Here is a 20,152-nt window from a genome sequence, read left to right as displayed (position 1 = left end):
CACAAATGGGGTAGAGTTAAAGGGGGTGGGTACCCTTCTTTATAAGTTGTCAGTGAGGTCTCTGAGGTCTGTAAAATAATACAGACACTACCTTGGGTTGCACTCTGGAACTAGGCACGAGACCCATTGCCAAAGAACTCACATGCTTTGGTTGCTGAACGTGGAGAAACCAGGCCAGAGCCAACCTGGAAGTTTCCTCCCTGTTGGATAGTGCTTTCGTCAGCATTCTATTGCTGTGAGGAGACGCCATGGCAAGACAACTCTTATGAGAGAAAACATTTAACAATGGCTTGCTTAGTTTCAGACTGAGCTTACCGTTGTGTGGCTAGCGTGGCTGTCCCAGGGGTAACTCACTACTCCCTGATTGGAACTGAGGCTCCCACCAAAGGAGGGAACCCATGCCTGTCACTCTAAGCCCATTCAGAAGTCCACGATGAGATCATAGGCTCTTAATGACAAATTGGGATTCAGGACAAGTACTTCAGCAGAGGAACCCTTCCCCATTCGGCTCTGGGCAAGGGATCGGCTCTTCCAACTTATACCAGCACAGGCTCTCTGCGGAAGCTGCAGGAGCCTCCAAGGTTGCATGGGGAAGCCCCGATGGCCTCTGTGTCACGCCTCAGCACAGAATGAGAAGGCGAACCACTTTGTCCCCACTTGTCATCGGGTACTAGCGCTACCAGCCAGTCCTCACTTACCGTGGACTACATTCTTGTACCATGTGTTCATTGTTAGCCTTACAAGAACTTACTACTTGGGCTGGAGAGATGGCTCAGCGGTTAACCGCATGGTGGGTGGCTCACAATCATCTGTAACGAAATCTGACACCCTCTTCTGGAGTGTCTGAAGACAGCGACAGTGTACTTACAAATAATAATAATAAGCAAATCTTAAAAAAAAAGCATCTATGACTTTTGTCAACTTTACTGGTGGAGAAACTGAAAGCCGATGAAACACATTAAATGGAGTTTTAAAACGTGTGTGTTTTAGGGAAATGCAAATCAAAACAACCCTAAGATTTCATCTTACACCAGTCAGAATGGCTAAGATTAAAAATTCAGGAGACAGCAGGTGTTGGAGAGGGTGTGGAGAAAGAGGAACACTCCTCCACTGCTGGTGGGGTTGCAAATTGGTACAACCACTCTGGAAATCAGTCTGGCGGTTCCTCCGAAAACTAGGCACCTCACTTCCAGAAGATCCTGTTATACCACTCCTGGGCATATACCCAGAAGACTCCCCACCATGTAATAAGGATACATGTTCTACTATGTTCATAGCAGCCCTATTTATAATTGCCAGATGCTGGAAAGAACCCAGGTATCCCTTCAACAGAAGAGTGGATGCAAAAAATGTGGTATATCTACACAATGGAGTACTATTCAGCCATTAGAAACAACGAATTCATGAAATTCTTAGGCAAATGGATGGAGCTAGAGAATATCATACTCAGTGAGGTAACCCAGACTCAAAAGGTGAATCATGGTATGCACTCACTAATAAGTGGATATTAACCTAGAAAACTGGAATACCCAAAACATAATCCACACATCAAATGAGGTACAAGAAGAAAGGAGGAGTGGCCCCTGGTTCTGGAAAGACTCAGTGAAACAGTATTCAGCAAAACCAGAACGGGGAAGTGGGAAGGGGTGGGTGGGAGGACAAGGGAAGAGAAGGGGGCTTACGGGACTTTCGGGGAGTGGGGGGGCTAGAAAAGGGGAAATCATTTGAAATGTAAATAAATTATATCGAATAAAAAAAATTAAAAAAAAAACGTGTGTGTGTGTGTGTGTGTGTGTGTGTGTTTGTGTGTGTATGTGAGTGTGAGTGTGTGTGTAGTGTATGTGTGTGTGTGAGTGTGTGTGTGTGTGAGTGTGTGTGTACATCATAGGCCCTAGTGGGGGAGTGTCTACTACTGTTTTGCTAAGTGGACATACATATGTCCATCAGACTTCTCTCAAAATATTTATGTTCATACCTATAGATTAGTGCTACTCTCCGGTCAGAGCAGCCTCTTTTTGAAGGAGACGGTGGGGGGTGACTACCACCAAGACTTACAATTGGTTGGAGAGCTGACAGTGACAATATCATCAACCGAATGGTAAGTGATGTGTATGTTAAGTGCACGTGAAACCTCCAGATAGACCACCCGTGGGCCATACAAACCGACCTTAATAAAGTTTTAAAAACTGAAATCGTGCGAAAAGACAAGAGAGCTAAGCTATAAATAACAGAATAACTTATGTCAGCAGGAGCAGATGGCTGGGCTTGTAGCTGGAGAGGTGACACATGTGCTGGCAGGGTGTGAGGCTGAGCAGAGTCGGGAGCCGTTGCCGCAAAGCTCCCAAGTGCCTGTGACATTTCTCCCGTGTAGCCACCGGCAGCAGGGGACGAGGTTGTTAGCAGGGGTGAATTGCAATCCCACACGCACGGGCTTGTGCTTGGTGGCATTCCACCCAGAAGAATGTGACATCAGGTCACACTGGGTCCCTCCGCCATCCATACATTCCGTGGTGTCTCTTTGGTGATCCTCTTTTGGTGTCTCTAAGACACCATGCACCGGGGCAGAACAGATGAGCCATTTCAGTATCCACACCGCAGCATGAAAGCAGCCGGGGGAGCCAACCTCTAGGCGTGGAGATTTTCCCCTAAACCACATTTCAGCCGAACCCCTGCAATGCTCCCGTACATTCTTGACCTTGGAGGAAAAAGCTGATAGAGAGGCCGGCAAAGCAGGAAACTGCTTCCTCCTCCTGCAGATCTTCATAGGATCCTTCCTCACACCCTCACCTTGCTATGTCCTGCAGGAAGCTGGCTTGAAAAGGTTCGATGTTCTTCTCCACCCTTGAGGACATGGGTGGCTTTATAAAGTGTCCCTAAAGCCAGGAGCTCTTGGGGTGTTTGGGACAGGTGGTTTGGAGACACTCCTGCTTTGGTGAGTGTTTGCTATAACAGTGTTGGAGAACCTGACTTTTCCTTGTAGATGTTTCGGAAACACTTATTCTGGGATACTCCATGTTTCCCTCTTTGCCCAAGACAGCCTTAGTTTACAGCCCATCTTCCAGCAGAGAGCTTAGGGACACATCCGTGTCTCTCAAAAGCATCCCACTTTGACACTGAGTTTCTGTCATCCTGGTCAGATCAGGCGAATGTTAAAGCTATCATAGTTCCTAGCATGGCTAGTAAGTCCCAACCCCGTGTAACTCCAGCACCAAAGAATCTGACACCCTCTTTTGGCTTCTGTGGGCACTGCATTCACATGCACATACTCGCCACATATGCATATAATTAAAAATATAGATAGAGCTCAGTACTTAAGAGCACTTGCTGGTCTTCAGAGGACCCAGATTGTTATCACATGGTAGCTTACAGCCATCCATGTGTAACCAGACCCTGTGAGGCAACATCTCCTTGAGGACCACTGATCCTGGCCAGTCAGCCTCTGCTAAGGGACCAGTGCAGTCCTCTTCAGCCCCTACAGCATTTAGTAGCATCAGTTCTTTAAACTGAATACCCATCCTCAAAGCAGATAAACTAGCTGGGCAGTGGTGGCACATGCCTTTAATCCCAGCACTTGGGAGGCAGAGGCAGACAGATCTCTGAGTTTGAGGCCAGCCTGGTCTACAGAGGAAGTTCCAGAACAGCCAGAGCTACACAGAGGGGGAAAAATATCACCACAACCACCAAGAGCAAGTGAACTAAAATTAGAGTTTACAGTAGAACCTTTTTGTTTTGTTTGTTTTTTGTTTTTTGTTTTACAGGGTTTCTCTGTGTAGCCCTGACTGTCCTGGAACTCACTCTGTAGACCAGGCTGGCCTAGAACTCAGAAATCCACCTGCCTCTGCCTCCCAAGTGCTAGGATTAAAGGCGTGTGCCAGCACTGCTTTTTAAAACTTTTTCAAAAGCACCCAAAGATTATCTTAAGCGTTGGGAACTAAGAACCACTGGCTTTATGTGTTTCTCGTCCCAGAATGAAGAAACTGAGAACTCCTACTCTGGAATCAATCCCAGTGGTACCCTGATCTGCACTAAGCTCCTGCACTGTGGGCTAGCCACAAACTGATACACGGGAATGTATCTTTCATTCTGAGACAGGATCTCATTTTGTTAGCCCAGCCTGGCCCCAAACTCAAGGCAATTCTCTGACCTCACTCAAGCACTGGGATTACAGGCATGAGGCACCTTTTACACATGATTTCTGAACAACCTCAAAGCCACCCTGTGAAGCAGCTACCGTTTCTTGTTTTATTTTATTGGAAACAGCTTGAGTAAGGTTAAGTAATGTGAAATTTACACAGCTGTTTAGACAGAGAAGTCAATATCTAATTCCAAAGCTCCAGGGTTTGTCCCCATGCCCTACTGCCTTCAGACAATCTTCAGTGGGCACAGGAGCTGTGACTCAGTATGGGCATGATCAGTATGTTCCCCCTGGTAGTTCATGAATAGAAAATCCATGTCAGAAGTCCATTTCTCTGGAGAGTCCTGGTGTGAGGACAGCTGTCCGCGTGCAAGAGGCTCTGCTCCTCTATTACCGTAATCTCATTTTGGAGAACAGCAAAACAGAGGATAATTCAGGGCTAAATTGCATTTGTGTTTTTAATCAAGTAGCCAATGTAATTGATTATGTAATAATTCCATTCTCTGGTTATGTTTAATCCTCAGGAAAATAGTAAGTCTCCCTATTAAACTCTTTCTGACCCTGATTTTGAAGACTCATTGCAATGCCTGAATCTAACAAGACTCCCATGCCGAACATGGAAATGAGGTGTGTAAAAAGTCAAAATGGAGAGAGTGACTTTAGTTGCAGAAGTGACTTCCTACAAGAATGCAGAATCCTAAAAGGGCTATGGAGAGACTCCTCTGTCTTGTTTCCACGGTGACAGCCACACTCGTTTTGATTTTATAACTGCTTCTGGGAAACTGAAAGAGCTTGTCTGAGTTCGCCACAAACAGCATCACCTAGTATTCTGATAAAGTCACACACTGCTTACAAGGTTAAACCTGTGACGGCCATCCTTGATTGGTTGTCAGCTATACGTCTGGAATTAACTAAAACCCAATGGCTGAGCATATCTGTGAGGAATTTTTTTCTCAAATCATTTGAAGTGGGAAGACTCATTTCTTTCTTTCTTTTCTTTTCTTTCTTTTCTTTTTTCTTTTTCTTTTTTTCTTTTTTTCCTTTTTGGTTTTTTTCGAGACAGGGTTTCTCTGTATAGCCCTGGCTGTCCTGGAACTTACCCTGTAGACCAGGCTGGCCTCGAACTCAGAAATCTGCTTGCCTCTGCCTCCCAGAGTGCTGAGATTACAGGCGTAAGCCACCACCGGTGGGAAGACTCATTTCTAATTCCATCTTTTGAGGTGAGAAGATCCACCTTCTGCTGACAGTCTCTATAAAGGAGACAGAAAAAGGAAGTTTCTTTCTCTCTGCCGGCTTGCGCTCACTCTCACTAACACATCCGTCCCTTCACTGGCATCCGCGCCTACTTCTTTGGGATTCCAGCGTTTCCTGAACACCAGTGGAGACATCCAGTCTCATGGACTAAACAGCTACCGGATGCTTGGACTTTCTGTTGGTTAACAGCCATTGTTGGACTAGCTAGACTATAGCCTATAAGCCAGTCTAAAAAAATCTCCATATACATGCATACATACATTCGTACATACATACAGTACTGACTGGTTCTGTGTGTCAACTTGACACAAGCTGGAGTTATCACAAAGAAAGGAGGAAATGCCTCCATGAGATCCAGCTGTGGGGCATTTTCTCAATTAGTGATCAAGGGGGGGGGGCAGCCCTTGTGGGTAGTTCCACCTTTGGCCTGGTAGTCCTGGGTTCTCTAAGAGAGCAGGCTGAGCAAGCCAGGGGAAGCAAGCCAGTAAGGAACATCCCTCCATGGCCTCTGCATCAGCTCCTGCTTCTTGACCTGCTTGAGTTCCAGTCCTGACTTCCTTTAGTGATGAACAGCAGTGTGGAAGTGTAAGCTGAATAAACCCTTTCCTCCCCAGCTTGCTTCTTGTTCATGATGTTTGTGCAGGAACAGAAACCCTGACTAAGCTGGGCGGTGGTGGCACACACCTTTAATCCCAGTACTTGGGAGGCAGAGGCAGGTGGACTTCTGAATTTGAGGCCAGCCTGATCTGCAGAGTGAGTTCCAGGACATCCAGGGCTACACAGAGAAACCCTGTCTTGAAAAAAACAAAAAAACAAAAAAAAAGAAAAAAAAAAGAAATCCTGACACATACATACATACATACATACACACACACACACATACATTCACACACATACACATACATACATACATGCACACACACATATACACATATATGCACACACATAAACACATACACACATACAAACACACATACATACATACATACATACACGCACATACACTGTGGGTACTGCATTCAAATGCATATACTCCTCCTCACCCCCACAAACACATAATTTAAAAAAAAAAATTAGTAGGGCTCAGCAGTTAAGAGCACTTGCTTTGTTGCTGGTGGTGCATGCCTTTAATCCCAGCACTTGGGAGGCAGAGACAGGCAGATTTCTGAGTTCAAGGCCAGCCTGGTCTACAGAGTGAGTTCCAGGACAGCCAGGGCTACACAGAGAAACCCTGTCTTGGGAGGGGGGAAGCACTTGCTGCTCTTGCAGAGGAACCAGGTTCAATAAATATACATAAATAAAGATAAATATACATATTCATTCTGTAAGTTCTGTCCTCTAGAAAACCCTAAGACAATATCCTTCTGCAAATCAAAGAATTAACCTTTGGCGGTCAAGGCTCTTCGTCAAGGCGGTCAAGGATCGTCGTGTAGGGGACGTGGCATGTGCAGGACATGTCAACTAAGAGCCCTCATAGAAACAGAGACGGATGACCCCTGCTGGCACTGGCTTTCCAGTTTGTGACAGTCTGTTGTTCTGCAGGTATTCTGGATGGAAACAAACACTGAACGCACGCGCGTGCATGCGCATGCGCACGCGATGGCCAACCCTGCGCTTTAGCTTTCAAGGAGGCTCATAAATATTTAGTGAGAAAATGAGGGAGCTGAGAGGAAGTGCGACGCATGCCTAACATGTTGGCATTTTAGACATTTAGTCTACTCTTACAGTGTGCACACAGACACACTGAGCTGTAAAGAGTCCCTCATCCCGCCAGGCGGTGGTGGCGCACGCCTGTAATCCCAGCACTCTGGGAAGCAGAGGCAGGCGGATTTCTGAGTTCGAGGCCAGCCTGGTCTCCAGAGTGAGTTCCAGGACAGCCAGGGCTACACAGAGAAACCCTGTCTCGAAAAATACCCAAAAACCACACACACACACAAGAGTCCCTCATCCCATCACGTGTAAGTGCGGGGCCAGTTTTCAAACCAGTTCTAACTGTGAGCCTGACCTTTTTGTTTTGTTTTGTTGAACTGTGCTGCTTATCAAGAGTATGGGAAAGCCCTGGTGTACCCCTCTGTCGACTTGACACACACTAGAATCTTTGTGACACTGCAAGGAAGGACACTAAAACCCAGTCTTGGGACACTTGAAATGCTGGCCCATTTCAACTCTACCTAGCCTCGAGTCTCAATGGGATGGCTTTGGGATGGTTGTGTCAGGCAGAGACTGACTGGGTGCGGCCCAAATAGGAGGAGTCTAGTTAATGGCCTGCCATCCTCTCATTAGCATCCCAGACCTCTGCGAATAACAAGCAGTCATTTTACTAGAAACAAATACCAGTACGGGAACTGTAGCCACCCCATGCTGTTGCCAGGTAACTGTGAGGCAGAGAGCTTAGACTGAAAATGCCGACTGACTGTCTTCCCCCTACACTCTCAATCTTTTCCATCCACCCTGGGAAGCTAGAGAATCAGCAATCAACTCTGGTGCCCCTCCCCCTCATCTTACAGCCAAATCCCACCCGAGTCTCATCACAACCACGACATGCTGTGCCCCCTCCCCTAGCCCGGGAGCACCCTGCAGGGCAAAGCTTTCTGCTGCCCTATTTGACCCAGCATCATAAACTATCATAAACTAAACATAAGCCCAGCATCATAAACTAATGCAAAGTACATTAACATCAAGTTAATGTACTTTGCATTTAGCTCTAAAAGTTTGGCATGAAGAGCAGAATGTCAATGATACCTACAAATTGACATCACAGTGTTCATACTGCATTTAAAAAGACCCTTTCTTTTTGTGGTGGGTGTGTTGGTTTGATAGAGAATGGACCCCATGGGATCATATGTTTGAATGCTTGGTCCCCAGTTGGTGGAAGTGTTTGGGAAGGATTAGGGGTGGCCTTGTTGGAGGAGGTGTGTCACTGTGGACAGACACTGTGGTTCCAAAAGCCACCTAGCATTCCATTCCCAGCGTCCCTCTCTCTGCCTCTTGTAGATCAAGATGAGACACACACTTGGGAAGCAGAGGCAGGTAGATCGCTGTGAATCTGAGGCCAGCCCGGTCTACAGAGTGAGTTCTAGGACAGCTCGGGTTATACAGAGAAACCCTGGCTTGGGGGAGGGGAAGGAGATGTGATCTCAGTTGTTCCTGTTGCAGTGCCTTTGCTCTGTCACCATGGATTCTCATTCTATAAGACCAAGTAACACCTTTTTTTTTAAAAAAAATAGGTTGCCTTGATCATGGTATTTTATCCCAGCAGTAGAAAAAAATAAGAATGGCGTACACATGGGGCGCTAGGGGAAAGGTCTGTTGCTTACCTGTAGCTATATTTTCTGACGTTTCTATGACTACAGCTAATCATCTGTCCCACTGACAGCAATTCTGTGTGTCTGCTTTCCATGTCATGTGATCAGCTCCACACCCCCACCTGAAATATAGACACGACTCTAGCACATTATTAAAAAAAAAAAAATTAGTCGCCAGTAAAAGCCTAACCAGGGCTGGAGAGATGGCTCAGCAGTTAAGAGCACTGACTGCTCTTCCGGAGGTCCTGAGTTCAATTCCCAGCAACCACATGGTGGCTCACAACCATCTGTCATGGGATCTGATGTCCTCTTCTGGTGTGTCTGAGGACAGCTACGGTGTACTTACATATAATAAATAAATAAGTCTTAAAAAAAAAGAAAGTCTAACCAAGAACATAAATCCATTCCTGTGGCCTAAAATAAAGACTACTTGAAAAATGGTCTCGAGCCAAAACGCTCTGCTAGCAAAATCAAGGCTAACAGGTTAAAAACGAAATGGTCCAAACGTGCACACAATATTCTTCTTCAAACGCTTGCAATGGAGGCTTTATCAACTACGTAGGACAGTTTGAATGAGAACGGCTCCTATAGGCTCGGTTGAACTTTTTTGTGCCATCCATGTCTTCCCCAACCAGTCCTGTGCAGTCCTGGATATCTTGGAACTCACTCTGTAGACCAAGCTGGCCTTGAACTCAGAGATCCATCCCCCTACCCCTGCCGTCCCCATCCCCACCCACCCCCACCATCCCCATCCCCCCACCCCCACCTACCCACCCCCACCCCTGGCTGCTTCAATCCCCGGCTCCCAGTTGGTGGAACTGTTTGGGAAGCACCAGGTGCTTCTACCAGTGGCTGGTAGACTCTGAGATTTCAAAAGTTTCCTAATGTTCAGTGTGCTGTCTCGGCTCCCATGCCTTTACTCAGCCATAAGCCCAATTAAACACTTTCTTTTTTAAGTTACATTGGTTGTGATATTTTATAACAGTAACAGAAAGGTGACCAATCTACCCAAGAGTAGCATTTAAAAAAAATAGTAAAATTGTTTTACTTTTCTTCAATACTGTCCACAAGTGACCCAGTGTGTGTTTTCAGGAATTTACTAGGGAGTTATTAGAAATTAACACTATTACATGGTAGGTCATGCTGCTGGCACTTCATTTTAGGGACAGGGTCTCATGTGACCTAGGACGGCCTCAAATCTCCTGTATAACTGAGGCCAGCTTTGAACCCCCAATCCTCTTGCATCCACCTCCTGAGTGCTGGGTCTGTAGGCACACACCACCATGCCTGGTTTCCTTGGGTATTTTAAAATGTAAGTCTTTCGTTACAGAGGCTACAGAATAGAGTCTCTTCGAACCCACAAATCAGCAAGGTGTTCCGTGTATGCCGAGTGGACGTGCCCAATGCGCGGCTGACTTCACTTTCAATATCAGATCAACTCTTTTCTCTTTGAGATCTTGACATGGGAAAACAAAGTGTAGCATCATCTGCCTGTCAGTGGGCGTCCACACCTGAAAAGAGGGGTGAGGCTCCCAACGCAACTTTGAGCAGGTTCGAAGAATCTTAGAAAGCTTCCAGTGGGCGAGGGTGGAGGGTGGGGAGGCAGAGGCAGGTGGATGTCTGAGTTCTAGGCCAGCCTGGTCAATAGAGGGAATTCCAGGACAGCCAGGACAGCCAGGGCTACACAGAGAAACCCTGTACACACACACACACACACACACACACACACACACACACACACACACACACACACACACACACACACACGGGGAGGGGGAGAGAGACTGAGCACTCGCTCCTGATGGTGTCGGCCTGACACTTCATTTCCTGCCGTCAGCTCCTCCCACTGATTGATAAGCAGTCCCAGATATGCAGGACCAGGTGCTCCTGCTTCCCAATGCTGTCCCAGTTCAACTCAAGTACAACAACCCACAAGGTAGCTTTGTGCTCTTATACTCGCTAAGATGCCTTTAGGATCTGGTTGATAACACTCACATCAGATCAATGCCGGAACCCCAAATATGTTCCAAATGCGTTGAGAGTCAGGAAGCCCAGAATCAGATTAGAACCTCCTGGATTGAGGAGGTGGGGGGAATCTTCAGCTCTGCTCAGTGAAGGAAAATCTTTGTGGGGATTTAACTCAGGAACTAGAACATTCTACAATTACCCAGATTTAAGGATGACCAGTCTGACCAATGAAACGGCTATTTTTCTTGGTATCAAGCCAGTTATTTTGGTGGGGGAGGTTGTTTTTTGTTTGTTTTTAGTTTTTAAGACACAGGATTTCTCTGTGTAGTCCTGGCCATCCTGGAACTCACTCTGTAGACCAGGCTAACCTCCAAGGCCTGCTTCAGTCTCCTAGATGCTGGGACTAAAGGCATGCACTACTACTTCTCTGTGTGATATTAAAACGGTTCTTAATCACAGTGTGAGCTGTTTTTTTTTTCCTCTCCCCCAAGTTTGAAACCAGATTAAAAACTGAGTAAACACTTGAAATCACCATGAACTACAGTAAGTATGGTGTAAAATATTCTACAACTTTTCTCAGGAGTCAGCCTTGATGAGAACTTGGCAACTTATTCCTAGGGCAAAAGTGAAATACTCATTTGGCACGGGATTCTCAATTCTATTCCCGGCCATATTAATTAGCATTCTTCCATCCCCTGTCCTTTCAACCAATTTTGGATTTCTAGATCCCCGTTCTGGACCTGCACCCCGTGGATACCACGCCGTCATCTCCACCTGTTCTTTAAAGCTGTATAAATGTTCCTTTCCCACCAAACCAGGCCACCTTTGATTCATTAGGTGATTTCTTTTTATTTTATTTTATTTTTTCTTTTCTTTTTTATTGATATATTTTTTATTTACATTTCAAATGATTTCCCCTTTCTTTTTGTTTTTTAAAGATTTATTTATTTATTATATGTAAGTGCACTGTAGCTGTCTTCAGACACGCCAGAAGAGGGCATCAGATCTCATTACAGATGGTTCTGAGCCACAATGTGGCTGCTAGGATTTGAACTCAGAACCTTCAGAAGAGCAGTCGGTGCTCTTAACCACTGAGCCATCTCTCCAGCCCAGAAGGTGATTTTGTTGTTGGTGGTGGTGGTTTTTCAAGATAGGGTTTCTCTGTGTAGCCTTAGCTATCCTGGAACTCTTTGTAGACCAGGCTGGCCTCGAACTTAGAAATCAGCCTGCCTCTGCCCCCAGGTGCTGGGATTAAAGGCATGCACCGGGCAGAAGGTGATTTCTTTAGTCACAAAGACTGTATATGCTTTGCAATTCCTCAAGGATGACAAATATAAGTGTCAGTTACTGGTTAAAAACAAAGAGGGAAAAAACCTGTTTAATGTCCTTACGTTCACCAAAAAAGTCTAATGGGGGGGGGAGGGGGAGGAGGCAACTTCCTAACTCATTCTGCGAGGCCACCACAAGACAATAAATACAAAAAACAGAAATGAAGGCTGGATACAGGTCATTGATAAGAGGGCCGAAGGCCCCAGATTTTGATTTTCAGCATCACAAGACACAAACACAAAGGGAAAGGAAAAACACAAAAACTACAGACCAGTATGTTGTAGATTTGGTGAACACTTGTGTCTTAGTCAGGGTTTTTATTCCCCGCACAAAACATGACCAAGAAGCAAGCTGGGGAGGAAAGGGTTAATTCAGCTTACACTTCCACATTGCTGTTCATCACCAAAGAAGTCAGGACTGGAACTCAAGCAGGTCAGGAAGCAGGAGCTGATGCAGAGGCCATGGAGGGATGTTTTTATTGGCTTGCTTCCCCTGGCTTGGTTTGTTTAGCCTTCTCTCTTATAGAACCCAAGACTACCAGCCCAGGGATGGAACCACCCAGCGGGAGAGTCCTCCCCGATTGATCACTAATTGAGAAAATGCCCCAGAGCTGGATCTCATGGAGGCATGTCCTCAAGGGAGGCTCCTTCTCTGTGATAACTCCAGCTTGGGTCAAGTTGACACACAAACCCAGCCAGTACAACTTTTTGTTTGTTTGGTTGGTTTGGTTTTTTGTTTGTTTTTTCTAGATAGGGTTTCTCTGTGTAGCCCTGGCTTTCCTGGAACTCACTCTGTAGACCAGGCTGGCCTCGAACTCAGAAATCCGCCTGCCTCTGCCTCCCAGAGTGCTGGAATTACAGGCGTGCGCCACCACCGCCCGGCCAGTACAACTTTTTGAATTTCTAAAATTGCACAAGAATCCTTATGTAAGGCGCTGAGGGTCTCTGTCTCCAGTTGGTTCTGATTGGTAAATAAAGTTGCTTGTGGCCAATGGCTGGGCAGGGAGACAGAGGCAAGACTTTAGCATCCCCATGCCAGGAAAGGCATAAAGTCCAGGCTTGAGAGCTGCAGGAGAACGTATCAATCCCGTAAGCACAGGAAGAGAGGGGCCCCAGCCCCATCACTCCCAATTTAGTCTAGAGTAGCTAAGATGGAACATAGATTTTAGTAAGTACTAACTCAGGAGTATCAGTGGGGAGGTATTAGCAACATGGAGGTTTGGGAGAGTGTCCCAGTCATTGAGCTGATTAAGGCATATTAAATATAAGGCTGCATGTGTGTCTTTCATTTGGGAACTCAGAACATTGGGGCATGTAAGGAATGCACCATGCCGCCGCCGCCGCCAGTATCAGTCAGTGGAAAACTAGTCAACCAAATTCTACCAAATGGCTCGGGAGCTATGTAAAAAGATTACATACTGAAACCTTGTGCTTACTTCCAGAATGCAAGGATACTTCCTTCCTTTCTTTCATTTTTTCGAGACAGGGTTTCTCTGTGTAGCCCTGGCTTTCCCCGAACTCACTCTGTAGACCAGGCTGGCCTCGAACTCAGGAATCTGCCTGCCTCTGCCTCCCAAGTGCTGGGATTAAAGGCGTGTGCCACCACTGCCCAGCTTTGCAAGGAGTTTCTTAAATGACCAGAACTGTCATATGCCACACTGATACAATGATGAGGGTGAACAATTACCTCAGTAGCTCAGACATGAGGAAATGTGGTTTCCAATCTGCCCTCAAAATGATAACGGCCACCTGGAAAAAAAAAAACCTATAGATGATGTCACCACCGTGCGACAGGTAGAGCTTCCCTTGGGGATCAGGAAGATGCCCGGCCCACTTCTACAGCTTCCATTCAGAGTGGCGACGGAGGTTCTAGCCCGAGCAACTGGACTACAAAAGGAAATGTGATGCTGCATCCGAATCATCCGAATCAGAAACAAAGAGGCCAGGCTACAGTCTACAAGCACCTCAACTATCATCACGACTAACAATTTTATGGTCAATGGTTCTGAGAGCAGACAACAGGCAAACGCAAACCAAACCATTAGGAGACAGAGCACTTTACACCTATCTCCATGGCAATTACTCAACCATAAACCACAACAGGTGTGTGCTGGGAAGCTGAGAAAGCAGACCGGTGAGGCGCTGGCGGGGGTAAGCCGGCGCGGGTACGGGAAGCAGCACGGTTGGCTGCTTAAACTTAATAGTATAGAATTCCATATGATCCAGCATTTCCCACATACACGCCCAGGAAGAGAGACTCAAGGGCTCGAATGTGCACACTCATGCACACGAGTCTCGATCTGTCATCAGATGATGAGGCAGAGACAATGAAAGGTCATTTAAGCTTTGTTTGGTTTCTTTGGTTTTGTAAGAGAGTTTCTCTGTGTTATTTACTCTTTATAAGAATGGAAATTCTCTCTGAGGCAGAAGGATGGCAAGCTTGAGACAAGCCTGTGATATTCAGCAAAACTGAATTAAAAGAAAAAAAGTAAATGTTGGCACGCACTACTGCACAACTGAGCCTTGGGAACCTCTCAATAATAGACACAAACAACCCTTCACCATTCCACCTGTGAGGGGTGCGTCTCACACACACACACACACACACACACACACACACACACACACACACACACTTACCTCTGTGGGGACCTGAGGCTCGGCTCAGCAAGTGGGAGGAACAAGCAACTTCTGGGTAGGCAGGCAGGAGGGGAGAGGAGCCATGGCTACTTAGTAAAGATATAGAACCCCTGCTGGGCGATGGTGGTGCACGCCTTTAATCCCAGAACTTGGGAGGCAGAGGCAGGCAGATTTCTGAGTTTGAGGCCAGCCTGGTCTACAGAGTGCGTTCCAGGACAGCCAGGGCTACACAGAGAAACCCTGTCTGGAAAAACCAAAACAAAGATGGAGAACTCCCAAGGTGGCTGGCTTCACTGACAGCTTAAAACTAAAGCTCTGTAGGCTCTTACCTCCCACCAGCAGCAACCACGGCCACCCTCACCAACCAAACATTAACCTCCAATCCTCCCATTTATTCCCCCCACCCCTGCTTTCCAGAGGATCTGTGTCTGCTGCCTGTGTTTCCACACACCCCCAAACCCCCTTCCTCACCCGTCTACCGTCTGCTGCTGCTGTCTTCTGTCTGGGTTTGAGACTTCTCCACCCCCACCTGCATGCCAGTTCTTTTTCCTGTTTTAACTCTGTAACTAGCAGAGACCGTGAAGCCGATCAGGACCCTCAGACTGCACCACGAGGAGTCACTGTTTAACACGGACTGAGTCCTGCCCGCCCAGACAGACAGTTGGACAAAATGCTAGGTGCATTAACTGGGCCCTTAAGAAGGGTCAGAATGACTATCATTTTACCTAGCCACAATGAAGAAACAGCTAGTTAGGAGCTCAGGTACCCGCGTTGTAACCGATTGGAACCTGATGTAACACTCTCAGCTGAGTGTGTCAGGTAGAGTTCTCGGCTTCTGGAGAGACATTGGAAGAACTAAAATACTCCTTCCAGGGCTGGAGAGACCAGCACCCACACATTCTCCCTTCAGGAGCTCCGAGACAGGCGGAGGCGACTGCAGAGGGCTGGGAGGGACTGTGGGTAGGTACTGACCAGTAAGAAGGAGGGGCTTTGAGCAAACCTGGGAGGCATGACTGCATCTGCTCCCGGTGAAACGGGAAGTGTGCTACAGACGTGGGGCCGTCATGTCCTCCTGACGGGGCTCACTTACTGCTGAGAACTGTCTTTCAGAGCCCGAACGAAGCAGACTTCCATTAGGTGACGTGTCAGTTCTCAGAACAGAGGGCTTCTGGGAAAAAAGGGAGGCCCAGAGACAAATGACCTCATCAACTACAGCTCAGGCTACGGGACCAGAGCCTGAGTGTGTGCTCAAGACGGTAACGGGAACAGAGGAGGCGGGACAGACAGACACTGGTCTCTGGGAGCTTACCTCTTATAAACTAGGGATCAAAAGGCATGCCACTACAGAACGGCCCTGGCGCTCCCCGGAGGCCATGGAGGTGGCCTGCTAGGGCCAATGCTAGGGAGCTGAGTGACCTCTAAGACACAAGGTGCAACCCTAGATGCCGCTTTTCTTTGCTCCTTGCCACCGTACCACAGGCCCCTGGAACCACGAGCCCAAAGAAACCTTTCCTTGTTTCAAGGAAGCTTCAGGGGAGCTCAACCTGGGAAGTCTGGTCCCAGGCCGGAGAAGGAGACCCCACAAAGCACTGTTTTCTATGTGTGTGGTTTTCTAGGGGCTCTGGAGAACAAAAGTTGCAACTCGTAAAAGGACCAATATATATTCCTGAAATGTATGCTTCTAATTTCAAATACATTTTGGGCAAAAGGAAAAAAAATATAGTTAAAAACCAACAAGCACAAATAAGCCAACTTTAATAGATATTATTTTGTTTATATAGCGCCTTCTTCGAGAACCTTTGAAACGTGTTACAGACTTCCTCTCTAATGAATCCCCACAACAACCCTGTGAGGTAGGTATTACTCCCATTTACAAGAGGGAGACTGAAGCACAGAGAGGTTAGGTGACTTGCCCAAAGTCACACAGCTAAGCTCACTGGAAAGCGAGGACTCCCGCACCTTGCCTCCCAGCTCCCAGCCACATTCCTAACGAGAGGATCTTGAATGAAAAGCATCTTTACAGAAAGGATCAGGAGGAGCATGTTATGAAAGTGAGGTCTTCCTCCGGCCATCACGGAAAGAAAAACCTGACACTGATGGCTGAGGCCACAGGCCGCTATAGCACATTTCCTTGCCCCTTCCTAAGCCACCCGGCTCCTGTCCTGAGTCACCTTCTAAAGGCAAAATTCCCATGACAGAAGCTGCCTGACTCAGAACGGGCTTAACTTAGAATATTTACTTTTAGTTATGATAATTCATAGAAACTTTTGTTCTAATATACAAAATTTGGGACAGCTGCCCAAGCAAACATGTACATAATTACACAGCAGCCAGCCTTGTCTGAATCTCGCATCTGCCCTCATCATAATCACAGGCAAACAACAATCACCTGAGATGCGTGCTGGGCGGGTCGCCTTCCTTCTCATTTCCCAAACCTGCAATCCCTAGTCCCCAACCCAAACCCTGTATGTTTTTTAAGTTTACTGAGTCTCTGATAAAGTTCAAAATGTCTCACTCAGATCCATCTGCACTATGAGTAAAATGTAAATTTAGAGCCAGGTCCCAGGAGCTGTTCCCCTGCACGCCGTCCAACACAGAGGCCCGCCCGCAGCTTGGCCCCCAGGGCACACCTTGCCTCACGGAGAACTAACTAGGTTTTTCCTGCTTGTGTTTTAACTTCAGAAACATGTGTGCGAGCAAACACAGTGCTTCAGAGCTGCAAAGGCCGACATCCTCCAGGGCTCAGCCCCACTTTATTTATGCCTCATCTTTGAGCACAAAGCTCAGGATTGCAGTCCTGAATCCGACAGTCTGGTGCGGGCCCTCACAGGCGTGTGCTCTGGGCTCTAACTCCTATGCCCTTGGTTGTGGTTCTCTGTGATGCTGGCAGATCACAAAACCCAGCCAGGGTAAGGCTTCAGAAACTGTCAAAATGAGTTTGCCAAAGGCCATCTTTTTCTCCCAGCACATCTGTCTACGAAGCCCGATTAGCTAAGTGACCCCGTTACAAATCTGCTTATGGGATGAATAGATGAAGTCATTTCCTGAGCTAAAGGTAGAAAATAAATGTTAATCATAGCAGCACAAATCTTTTTGCTCTTTGCTTCTCAGTCAACAGTTTTAGTAAAATAGCTTTAGAAAATCAGGGGCTTTCTCAATAGGCAGTCACCACCACCACTGCATGGGGAGGGTAGTGCGAGGCTACCCAGGGTCTGACAGCTGCGACTGACTAGACTCCTCAACCATTTTCTGCAAGTTACATTCAGCCACTGTCATACCACTTGATGCCCGGCCATACGTGGAGACTCCCCGTACTGTTTCTTAAACTCCCAACAGATCTAGTTGTAAGCGTCTGAACACTGTTCAAACAGGACGCTCAGGTCAGGAGGGGGAAGGGGCTTCTTCTTGAAATTACTACTTTTCCAAAACGTAATCTCCCAAAGCCTTGAGCGGCCCCGGCTGCAGGGGTCCTGGCTGCTCTACTATTCCTCCCCAAGGCTAAAAAGAGACTGAAGAATGCCTCAGCTGTGCGGTCCCAGGGTTCTGGCTGGCAGAGCGCCCGCTTCACGCTGGGGCTTCCTTTATCATTCTAGCAACAGGGAATTCCTACTTTACTGAAATTAAAGCTTTTTAAAAAGTGACAAACTATAACCAAAGAGCAAATGCTCAGCCAGAGACAGCCCCTCCCTCCCGGCAGCACTGAGCCCACTCATTGCAATCTTCTCATGATTATCTTAGTGATTTCAGCTAGAATGTTCAGTTCACCTTGAAAGCAGAAACAAACAACAGGACTACTTCAGCTGACAAACTAATAAAATATGCTAAGACTTGCTGGTAGAGTCACCTGCACTTCACACAATGCTTGGACTTAACCAGTTGAAGTAAAATAAATAAGGAAAAAAGATCATTACAAAGCCAGTCTTTCCCCTTGGGGAATCAAGAAGCCAGTTTTGACCAGCTGTTCCCTCCATGTACATACACTGTATATGATCACACGCTTCTCCAGAGAAGCAGGGTATCTTTGACCTCCTGACACGGGGCTCCGTGTCTGTGCTCTGTGCGTCAGGAAGACAACTGCAAGTGTTGGGCCCAAAGGTACTTTCCGGGATGCTTGACAAGACCGCCACTGCTCCCAAGCACAGTGTACGCATCCCACGCGCTGGCGCAGTGCAGTGCAGTGCGCTCAGTCAGCCTAGCACATTCTAATTCTTCCACTGCCCTCCCGAGGAACTCAAATCATCATTGGTGCAATTACTACAGAAAATGTGTCGGCAGCTGGCAGCTGCTTTACAACAGAGCTGGTGTCTCTGACTTCACTTCCTTGTGTGGAACTGCACAGACAGCATGATTCCTGAGCAAAAAATTCAACTACTGTGACCGGAAGGGCGTGTTAATCCACAGTCTTTGCTTTATTGTATGCAAAGTGAGCTACTGCCCTGAGCGTCCTGCGTCTGTCTGTCTCTCTCTCTGTCTTCTTCAACATCAGCTCGATCCTTTCTGAAACAACGAGAGAAGTGCGCAGAACTTCTCTCCACTGTGGCTTCCTTCAGTCCCGAGACTGATAGAACAGGATGTACCCAGACTCCGAGTTCTTGGAGATATCAGATGTCAATCCGTAGAATTCTTCAATAGCTTGTGCATCTATTTTCTGTGAGGCAAAACAGAAACATTAGCACTTCCAGCTTTGACAACCATGCTTTAAATCCCAACGAACAACAGTATCCAGAGTCACTAAGAATGGGGTAAACTGTCAGCCACGCGGCGAAGGAGAAGCCCTGCTGGAAACACCTCAAGGTCCAAAGCCGAGCACAACAGCTTCCCTTGAGCCAGCTCCCTCTAAGTGTCAGCTGAACCACATGAAACACATTATCGGTCAACTATTTTGGATGTGTAAAAACGGTCAACCCAACAGTCTAGCCTAAAGAAAGGTGAGAGACGCTGTCAGTGAAGGACCAGCCCAAGGCCTGATCAGAAGGGTTGACACTGATGAAACGGCAGTGTCTCAACTGCTCTACCTGTCCAAGCCATCTGCAGCCAGCGGCACAGCAGGGAGTAGGGGCACTGGCGTGGCGGTGGGCACTGTGGGGATGAAGCTCACAGCAACGCAAGGAGGAGAGCCAGGGGCAGAGGACTGTGTAAATGTGCTCACAAAGCTCAGGAAAACACTCATCACTACTGTGAATATCCGCACAGCAGGAGCTAGGATGGGGGACAGGGATGTGGAGTGCTGTGCTGGCCAAACAGGAACAAGGGAGCCCGTGGGGAGTAGGAGGGTGGGGAGGTAGGGGGTAGGGGGGTGGGGGGGTGGAGGGGGCTGGAGGGTGAGGACTCCGCACTTCCATCTGCCCCGTAGCTATGTGCATCCATTTGGGCATGTTCACCTTTGCAAAGGAAAGTTGGCAATGGGCGTGGTGGTTTGACTGGGAATGGCCCCTATGAACTCAGGTTGGGATGCTTGGTCTCCAGCTGGAGCAGCTTTTTGGGAAGGGTTAGGAGGTGTGTCTCTGCTTCGCACCTTTATT

The 20,152-nt window shown here is 47.3% G+C and overlaps 2 protein-coding genes across 3 annotated transcripts in view; one reads left to right on the top strand and one right to left on the bottom strand.

Annotated features, from left to right (window-relative positions):
- Insr (insulin receptor) overlaps nucleotides 1–20,152 on the top strand; it is a 900,533-nt gene that overhangs the window by 577,043 nt on the left and 303,338 nt on the right. The window lies entirely within an intron of this gene.
- Usp12 (ubiquitin specific peptidase 12) overlaps nucleotides 16,354–20,152 on the bottom strand; it is a 79,205-nt gene continuing 75,406 nt past the window's right edge. For both annotated transcript variants that reach the window (XM_052168344.1, XM_052168345.1), the window contains exon 9: nucleotides 16,354–19,278. In XM_052168344.1, coding sequence (XP_052024304.1) covers nucleotides 19,177–19,278 — 102 coding nt within the window. In that variant the 3' untranslated portion in view covers nucleotides 16,354–19,176. The remainder of the gene's footprint in view (nucleotides 19,279–20,152) is intronic.

Source organism: Apodemus sylvaticus, chromosome 22, assembly GCF_947179515.1.
Source record: "Apodemus sylvaticus chromosome 22, mApoSyl1.1, whole genome shotgun sequence".
Taxonomy (NCBI): domain Eukaryota; kingdom Metazoa; phylum Chordata; class Mammalia; order Rodentia; family Muridae; genus Apodemus; species Apodemus sylvaticus.
The sequence above is the reverse complement of the archived record's forward strand: the minus strand, read 5'-3'. Positions and strand labels throughout refer to the sequence as shown.